The sequence below is a fragment of the Drosophila innubila genome (genome assembly GCF_004354385.1).
Source record: "Drosophila innubila isolate TH190305 chromosome 3R unlocalized genomic scaffold, UK_Dinn_1.0 2_E_3R, whole genome shotgun sequence".
In the NCBI taxonomy this organism is placed as follows: domain Eukaryota; kingdom Metazoa; phylum Arthropoda; class Insecta; order Diptera; family Drosophilidae; genus Drosophila; species Drosophila innubila.
This window is the reverse complement of record NW_022995380.1, coordinates 11,599,497-11,609,426: the sequence shown is the minus strand read 5'-3', so window position 1 is coordinate 11,609,426 and position 9,930 is coordinate 11,599,497. Positions and strand designations below refer to the sequence as shown.

At 41.4% G+C, this 9,930-nt stretch overlaps 2 protein-coding genes across 2 annotated transcripts; one reads left to right on the top strand and one right to left on the bottom strand.

Annotated features, from left to right (window-relative positions):
* On the bottom strand, window positions 1-9,804 carry LOC117790441 (DNA replication licensing factor REC). Its single transcript, XM_034629893.1, has 3 exons — window positions 8,625-9,804; window positions 7,508-8,591; window positions 1-863 (listed from the first exon to the last, which is right to left on the bottom strand). The coding sequence occupies exons 1-3, from the start codon at window positions 9,802-9,804 to the stop codon at window positions 494-496; spliced, it is 2,634 nt and encodes an 877-aa protein (XP_034485784.1). The 3' UTR covers window positions 1-493.
* LOC117790442 (nose resistant to fluoxetine protein 6) lies at window positions 1,575-7,485 on the top strand. The gene is made up of 8 exons (XM_034629894.1): window positions 1,575-1,900; window positions 3,098-3,393; window positions 4,986-5,160; window positions 5,352-6,067; window positions 6,124-6,317; window positions 6,375-6,715; window positions 6,772-6,914; window positions 6,996-7,485. The coding sequence occupies exons 1-8, from the start codon at window positions 1,828-1,830 to the stop codon at window positions 7,098-7,100; spliced, it is 2,043 nt and encodes a 680-aa protein (XP_034485785.1). The 5' UTR covers window positions 1,575-1,827; the 3' UTR covers window positions 7,101-7,485.
* Window positions 9,805-9,930: the final 126 nt, after the last annotated feature.

The window sequence follows — 9,930 nt, the reverse complement described above, 5'->3', positions numbered from 1 at the left end:
AATAGTTTAATTAAATTTATTTTACATGATTATTATAATATTACTTTATTGTATTTATAAACGCCAGGATTTACCATTTACCCAGCTTTAAGCAGTTTCTGGCTGGAAAGGATCCGAAAAATAGCTGAAATTGCGATTTACAAATGTTGTAGCAGTGCAGCCAACTTGTTTTAATCGTCATGTCGCAGAAAAAACGGGTTGGCAGGCTTGGTTCGCGGATTTAAATTTTCTTAACTGCTTAATATCTTGATGATCAATTTCATTCTCTTAATACGGCCCTCGAACTACGTAAGAAAGTAAACCGTGTATACGTGATTGTTTTCAAAGCGATTATTTTGTAAATATTTATATAGTGGTAACAGAAGGTGTAGTTTTTAACTAAATTTTGAGCTGTTTAAAGCCTGAACTGATTTGAAAGCACTGTATAACTGGGCAAAAGTCAATGCATTACTTTTACCGCGAGCTTTGGTCAAATATTTGCAAATCAATTTGCTCAGTCTGGAACAACTTCGTACATGTTTACACCCTTCTTAAGCAAATAGCCGCCCATGTTAGCAATTTCGACCAGCTTCGCGATGCCCGTCATGATTCCCGCTCGCGTTCCTATCTCCTTGAGCTCCTCGTACTCAAAGATGCGACGGCCCAAAGCAGCCGATCGCATTTGCATCAATTTAACAAAACTCTGGAGCTGCGAGCTCTTGCCGGAACTGCTCGGGGCATCTGCATGGCCAGCGCCAAGACGGGTCTGGGCTATGCTCTCAGTAAGCACAGCAATCACATCGCGCACGTGCAGCGGCGTCACAACGCTGGACAAATCCAGGCGGGCACGTGCCTCCGACAGGCTAATTAAGCCAAGCAATTGTCTGAAAGAAGATTGAGGGAAAAGGTCAAATCATCTATGGAATACTAGTAAACGTGTATAAGAGTATAAATCTGCAAAAGAAGTTCGTTGCTTAAGTCTTTCGTTTGCTTTTTGCTTTCTTTCGTAAGCAATTATTTGTTTTAATTATGTTGTAAGCATTCTGTTATTTTACATTTTTTAGGCGCCTCAGGCTGATATACGACTAAAATTCTTTACAAAAACAATAACATGTTTGTGTTTGTTGTTATTAAATGATGTAAGAAATACACATGCTACTGCGTAATCTAATGAAAACTTGATTAAAATTTAAGCACATATTTGGTTGCAGAACATATTATAATTTTTCCAGCCCAGCCCCCAATATGGTCATAATGAGCCTACCATACTTAAGGTCTAAAAACATGTAAGTATTACGTTATGGCCAACTTCACAGTAAGTAATAATGTCCAATATATCAGCTGCTTGTGGGCGCATCGAACATGTTCCAACGCATTTGATCGGAAGAGTTTTGAAACATCATCCACAACAATCGTCAATAACGAGAAATGCTGTCGACAGGGCAACCGACTGGTTGCTTGCTGGGCTAGTTGACTGTCTTATCCGCGAACCTGAACTCTGAGACGATCCCAACGCTTAAACGGGCCCAGCATCATTACACACACGCATCATCATTTTCATTTTCAATTTGTATTTTCATTCTCGACCCGCACGTTGGCGCGCACGGTTCGGTTTGATTTTGTTCGGTTTCGCTTTGGTTCAATCAGTGTTTCCATCGACTTGTGGAAAAGTGCATTGAAAGCAAGCGCAATTTCCTAACAGTGGCATTGAAGCGGCTTTGCTCAGGTTTCGTTGATGAAATTTTTAGTTGCCCAGCAGCGAGATTTAGTGGCGCAGAGTTAAAAAATCAATAAATAAAAAGTGCAATAAATTTAAGCCGAGAGTACAGCTAAAAAGGGCAAGCAAATATGTTGCAGCTACAGGCTGTCATTTTCTTGAGCCTGCTCCTCCTGGCAGCCGTTCAAAGTTTTCAGATGAACAGTAAGTATTCATTTTATTTCGTTGATTAGTTTCGATTATATTCTTATTGTTAATAATAAAAAAATTAACGAACGGCAAAACCATCAATTGATTCTAATTACAATAGAGTAAACTAAAATTTTGAACGCCTTGTGTAATGCCTGGGAGTTTTTTTTACAAAAATTACACCTGTGATATAAATCCCACAATATTTTAAGATGAAGCGCAAATCAATTTAAATGCTAAATTGCTAAATTTCTTCTAGTTAACTAACTATAGCTATAACTTTAGCTATTATATGAAAATAATACCCTTATATCACAAATAACAGGAACAAATCGAATCTTCTATGTTTGATTTTCTGTGTAAAAGCATTAACTTAAAAAGTTAAAAAGAAAGAATTATTTATATTTTATACTCGTAATACACAAAATGCAATTGTTAGGGATTCTTTATTCTCGAACATGATTTATCTGCAGTGACAATGGAATTGACGCAGATACTTGAAGTTTTGTATAAACATTTGATGATTTGACAAATTTGTAACACAAATATATGAAATTAATTTGCATTTTAATTGCATTTAAGATTTCAACAAGTGTTTGACAACAATAACATTTCATCATTCTTTGGTTTAATTCCCAAAATGAACGCAATAGATTTTGAGTTCTAATCAATTATCGCATCTTCTGAAAGTGGTCGACAAGCTTCAGCTGACATGATTAAATAAACATAAACATCATCGCAAATCAACGTTAACAAATTATTCACTCAGCCAAAATACAAAAATGGGGGAGAAAAAAGGAAAAACTTGAGTTAAGTACTTGAGACAGGAACAAGATGACTTTGCACTATTTGCATAGTAATTTGAAGCTTTCAAATCAAATATCAAGCGATATTATTTGTCTGAAATTTTTACACTTTTACACTTTGGCGAATGTGGAATGTGAATAACATCCATTTCTTTGGCATAAGTTCAAGGACTTCAGAGGCAAGTTCAAGTTCAAGTTTGTGTCCTAAGACTAATTCTGAGAACGAGTTTCCTTTCACCTGGGCAATTCGACGACTAGTTTAAGTTGCATATTCTTGGCTAATATGTAGAATTGTATTGCATTGAAACTTGTTTTATTCGCGGCTTCTCCTGATCGCTGAGTCATGCCGTTGACTTCCTTAATGATGTTCACTGTTCGTATCATTTCAAAATTACAACAACATCAGTGACGCAGTACTACGAGATGCCGCAGCTTTACGATTTTGATGACTACGATCGCTGCCTGCAGGAGTTTCAAGGTACGACAGCGACCTATTGCTTTGTCCGTGCCGATGTCCAGCCAGATAACACAGCACCTGCTTGGCGTGCCATCGAAGAGATCTCCAAGTATGACAGACATCACTTTAATCATCGTCATCTCTACTTTGGACTTTGTATGCACCAATGCGAGGCGGAGCTGGCGACACTAGACCCTGAAATCAGGAAGCAATTGCAGGCTGGCATCCTAACCGATAATCCCAAGGTAACTACATAAGTACTTTCAATTTTCCTGTCCTTAATGAATCTGTTAACAAAAGGGATTGCAACGAACGGCTTTGATTTCTAAAATAATATGACAAAAAAAAATATTTTTTCAATTAACTAAAAAATTAGTTTTTCTTTTGCGATACAATATAACATTATTGTAATTCGAGAAATCAAATTTTATTTTTTTTTTTTAGCTATAAATATATATTTATTATTTTACAGGATACCTAACACAAAAAGGGTATCACAGTTTTCCTCATAATTTAATAACATGATTGATAACACCCAAATTATGTGCGTCACCTTGCTTTGAAGCCTCAATGGCATTCTTGGTCAGATTTGATTAACACAACTATATGAAAATCGCAGATCATAAAATAAATTTAAAACTCGCTTTTCAATGCATTCACAGATAGCACACAATTTAATTCAATTTAACGCCTTTGCTTAACCGAAAACTTGCACTTCAAAGAAAAACAATGATTTCCAAATCTTCGACAACAACAAATAAAACAAAACTAAAACCAAACGATCGAAAATAAAGTGGTGAATGAAAAATATAAATGTTTAAGCTAACAACAATAAAAGCCAATACAAATGCGAATAAGAAATGAAAACAAACAGAGAAGAATAGCTACATTTGAACTCAACGAATTTCTGTTACTCTTTTAAATTAGCAAAAATTATTTTAAACGTACGCAAGAGGACATTGAACTTAAAAATACTTGGAAAAATAACTCCAGCTTTAATAGCAAATTATAATAATATATAAATTAAAGCTCATTTATTATTAGGCTACAAATATATAAGGCATAGTTTTGCATGTGAAGATTATAAAGTAATATGTACATCAAATATACTTAGATTTATTTTAAATATCAAAGCTATAAAACGATACTGAACGAGACATCGGGCTTAGTTTTTTTAAAGCATAGCATATGTTAATTATAAGTATTTATTTATAATCCAAAAAATATTTTAAAGTGAACTTAGAATATACCACAACCTTTTAGTTACCAGAGGTGTTACGAAAGTTGCAAACTGCATAACATAGTTAAAGTACGCCTTTAACAAACAATAATGGAAAGGTTTTCAAATGGTTCACAGTTTATTCAACTCGATTGAAGCTTAGCTCAGACTCAGCTCCTATATTAGAGAGTCTTAACTTGGGAGACAAGTGTAGAAATTGTCCAGAAATTCACCAACTCAAATACTAGCCTCTTTACTTATTGAATTACCCTGTTGGTTTAACTAGCTAATCGGAAATACGCAAGTCGCTTAATTTAGGCGCGTCCGCTGCATACATAAATTATGCGAGCGAGGAAAACCCACTGACTGACTGATGTCAGTAGGTGGAACAGATGATGCAGATAGTCAACGAAATGGGTTTGAACATTTTGTGAGTTACACAAAAAGACAGATCGTGTTGATTTTAATTGTGGCCAAAACAAAAGCAACACAAAATAAACAGATGCAAATATTCAAATTGGAGCATTCAAGATGCATTTTCTATTGAAGGCCAAGGCTGTGACATTTAATGGCCAATTCGATAGCAATTTCATTATGCATTTTAATTGCTCTCTACAGGTGAACGTCTATCTGGAACTGTTTGCCATGGAGGCTGGCAATCGGGCGCTTTACAATGGACCAAGTAACGACTGCATCAACTGGCGCTTGGAGAGACGAGGTTATGGAGTCCGTGCCAAAAGCGTTGTCGAGTATTGTGATACATCTGATACTTCCGGCAAGGTCATCGAAGAAGGTATGTTTGTGTGTGTACGACATTAAATAGCAAAATTCCTCCACAAAAGAAAAATACTACTACACTTATTTTGTATAAAAGTTTTATTCTAAATTGTTATTGCTCAGACACTTTTGTGCTTTTGCTTAACAGTGTTTAGTGGAGTGTCACACTCAGCCGATTTCAATTTTTTTTTCTTTTTTTTTCAACAGATATTGCCTGGAATATGACCTTCTATGTGGTGCTCTGTGCGCTCGTCTCCTTGGTCTGTATAAGCAGCTTAATCGACTTGCATTTGAAGCGTCGCCGTCATGACAAAATGCTCAAGGAGCGCGATCATTACAAGACCCCTCCACAAAGTCTGGCTACACGTCTGCTGCTCACTTGGTCGATAGCCCGAAATTGGTATAGATTAAATCAGGAGCCGAATGGCAAGATCGGACGCGAGTTACGTTTTCTCGATTGTTTCAAGTTCTTTGCCATGTTTTTGGTGATCTTTGCGCACACCAATTGGGTAATATATGAAGGAGCCATCAGTAATCCCCAAGATCCGGAGAGATTATTACATACACCTGCTGGAACACTGCTGATTTCTGGATCGCTGATAACCGTCACGTTCTTTGTGATCAGCGGTTTGTTGCTCACCATCAACTGGCTGGCAGTGACCCGTGCATATATGGACGACGACCACAAAAAGAGCACTTGGAATGTGACCAAGTACGCCGGTCTCTTTGTCAAGTTCAATGTGTTTCGATATATACGCCTGACGCTGCCCTATGCCTTTGTGCTGTTGCTGAGCGGCGTTTACTTTGAGAATGCCGGTGGTCCACTCTGGCGACACATCTACGAGCGGGAACAGCTCGCCTGCCGCAAGAACTGGTGGACCAATCTGCTCTTCATCAACAATATTGTGCGCACCGATGAACGTGTAAGTCGAATCCTGGCTCAGAATGTTTCCAGTTGATCAACTTGATCCATTTATAGTGCCTGCTCCAAGGTTGGTATCTGGCAGCCGATACACAATCATTTGCTCTAAGTTTATTGGTATTGATTCTTGGACATCGTTTTGGGAAGTGGAGCAAGCAGCTCTATGCCTTTGTGCTGGGCATCTTTATGGTTTTGCCCATTGTGTTGACCTACGTTATGGAGTACTACCCCATCTTCTTGCCCTCACCACAGTAAGTAGCTAAGTAAGTAACTAGTAGAGTGAGTCTAAAATGATAATCCATCCACAGAACCCAAAAGGATTCGTTTATAGGAGATCGCCAGTTTACGGAGTTCTACACATCGTTTCACATGAATTTCGGCTCATATTTCTGCGGAGTTCTCGCCGCCTTGGCCTACGACCAGGTGTCTCAAAGCCAGTACAAGCTGCGTGAGCGAATTGGCTTTCAAATTCTTTGGTTCAGCCTGATCCCATTGGGCATTCTTTGGCTCTTTACGGCTCATCCAATATATCAGCATTACTACGCCGAAACCCCAAGAATATGGGGTGCAATCTATGCGGGACTTCAGCGCAATCTGTGGGCATTTGGTCTGGGCATATTTGTTCTGGGCATGGCCGCCAAAGTGGGATGTAAGTAATACTGATTGGAGTTAAATAAGAAGATTTCCAATTATATATTTTTCTAGGGGTTCTACGCAAATTTGCCAGTCTGCCCATCTTTCGCATCCTGGGTCGCCTCACCTATGGCGCCTTCATAGTCCATCTGCTGGTGGCACGCGTAGCGCTGTCCACGGTGCGGAATCCCATTTATTTTGGTACAGGCACAATGGTAAGTTCACAAATTCAATTGGGACAAAAGAAGGTCAGTAGTTGTTCAACAATAATAATTATTTTTTAAATATCTTTGCAGTTTGCCTACATTTTCTACGTGTTGTGTGCCTCGTATTTGGGTTCCCTGGTTTTGGCCATATTTGTAGAGTTGCCGGTATCTTCGCTTCTCAAGCTGATGCGATAGTTTAAGCTTTATTATTAAGGATGATGACATGTGCTTATGCTAGCTACTTAAACGTTGGATTAATCTGGCAAGAGAATTGCAGCTGCTGACAGCGACAGAAAAAACAGTTTAAAGGAACAATCAAAATAGCGTTGAGCTTCTGCTTTCAATTTATTGCAAATCTAGCGAAACGAGTGAACTTGAGTGAAGTTTATTTAAAAGTGTTTTGCCCTTAAGCTGTAAAGTTATATTTTCTGCAATTAATCAACATTGTTTATGTGCGATTAAGCTATTGTCATCAGTGGAAATGCTAAACATTTAACTTATGCTAAAGTTATTCTAGTAGTTAATTAATGTGCTTAAGTAACTTAACTTAAATAAAGGTTAACAAATATCATAAGATAAATGAATCTATAATTAACACTCACCCCAATCCAATCTGGCTCTGCTCGTGCTCCGCCTCGCTGCGACGACACAGCTCCAGGAAATGCCACTTGATCTCATTGGCGGCATCATTGTTTAGTTCTGGTTTCACATTTTGACGGGCATAGGCAATGAATTTCTTAATTAATATGGGAGGCAGCAGATCCAGTTCCTCTGACTTTAATGGATTGTGCTCCAATCGCTTGTCCAAGTCATAATCCTGCTCCATAATGCTATCCCTTTCATCCACTGATGGGAGACTCTTATTGACGGTTTCCTCGCAGACTGAGTCATTTTTCTTGGCCTTGAGAGCAAAGCGAGCTGCAATCTGGGCTCGTTTTTTAGAGCCAGCATGGAGGGCACGCACATGCTCCGTCAGGGAGACATCACGAGTGGCTGAAGGCTTGTCCAGCAGCACATAGACCAAATGGAATTCCTTGAGCAATGCCGGTGTGATGCGTATGTTTTGAAGCAAATAACGCGCCTGATCGTATTGTCCACGTTGCGGATTGGCGCACGCAATTATCGAGGGTTGAGTGCTAAAGGAGGCAAAGGATCCTGGCAGTGGCAGGTTCAGTTGTCCACCTTGCATGCACTGCAAGAGGAGTGTCTGCTTGGAGGCCAACTTGTCCACACCATCCACAAGGCAATGGCCCGTACTGTTGGCCAAAAGCAGAGCACCTGCATCCATGACACGCTTATTGCGTCCACTGAATGTGATGCCCAATTGATTGGTCGCTTGGATGCCACGTTTACCATTGATGTAGGCGCCACGTTCCGTTGTCTGTGCGCAGTTTTGGAGCATTGTGGATTTGCCAATGCCGGGATCGCCAACGAGTAGCACATTGATGGAGCTTTCATTTGTGCCGCCCAGCAGTGACAGCAAGCAGGCAGCCTTGGCCAGCTCATGGCCATGGACCTCCGGTGCCAATGATTGCACCAGGAGCTTGAAGCTATTGGGTTCCGAATTGATCATAGCAATGGCCTCCAGATCAAATTTGCTGAATTCCCGATTCACGTGACGCGCGTCCTGCAGGCTACAAGCACGCAAGTAAGCCTGCAGATCCCCACCAGCAACTGATGCTCCTGCTGCCGACGAGGAAGTCGTTGGCATTGAATCACTGCTATCACAGAGTTCCCGAAGCTTTAAGACGCCCGTAACAACGATTTCCTGTCCGACGTGCACAGCATCGATCAGATCATGTCGCAGCTCAATATCTAGTTCACCAGGCAGTGTGCTGTCGTAGTCGGTCAGCAGCGACAGACTGGACTCCTCCAGACGTATGATCTGGCGCACCAAGAGTCGAGTATACGGCGAGCTGCGTAGCGCTAGAAAATTATCCTTAGCGCCGCATCGTGGCTTCAGACAGTGATAAGGACGCGGCGTGAAGTTGCCGCGCTGTCGCAGCGCCTGTTCCGTCTGGCAGCGAGTGCAGCGGAAGGCATGCCATGCCAGGCTGTACGTGGGTTCACCCACGCTGCTCACAATGCCGCGCACAGCAAACAGGCTGTCCACCCGGACCTGGGTAATGCTGTTCACCAGCTCCACGGCCACAAAGCCCTCGGGACGCACGTAGATCTTTTGCGTGGGCTCATTGAGGGGCACATATTTATCTTTAGTGGAGACAACGGGTAAAACACTGGTCGCCGCCTCGTCAGCTGCATCCAGACTATCGTTGACGACAACCGTGTGCATGGCCAGCCCGATGATGGACAAGGTGCGCAGTGGCTTGCTACACATGTCCTCGGACAGCGTTGGCCACACCAATTGCAGTTGCTCATCGTTCTGAATGCAGCTTGCCGACAATTTGAAAAATCCACATTGACGGATCTTTGCAATAGAATAATCGTCCGGGTTACGTTGGAAGTGCGCCTCCACGGCGATAATGCGTTTCGCCAGCTCACTGTCCGCAACGTATTCGTCGCGCAGGAAGTACAAGCGCCAGCCTGGATATGCCCTGGGATTGTCCACGAGTAGACTGCGCACCTGCTGCGCATCCTCAGGAGCAACATAGTATTCCGGACGCAAAAAACTACAATCAACAGCATTTGATGCACGCTTGCCTCGTGCATTGCCACCGGAGCGGGAATTATTCCAGCCTCTAGGTCTTGCAGTCACCGTTGCAGTTACAGTTGCAGAATCTGCAGCCGGGTCCTGTCCTGATGTCGGCCGACCATTACCGCCTGCAGGTATAACACGGCCATTTCGTCGGAAGTAGAAGTACGGACGATAGCCACCTCCGCCACGGGCTCGTCCGCGCACAAAGCGAGATGGTGCACGTCCACCTCGCGGTGGATTCATTATTCTGGCAAGTCCTTTTTTCAAACTTCTGAAATTGATTCAATTGTTGCGCGGTATGCTTCTTCTTCTCATTTGAATTATATCTGTAATCGACAACAAAAATACTACTTTGAACTTATCGATTTG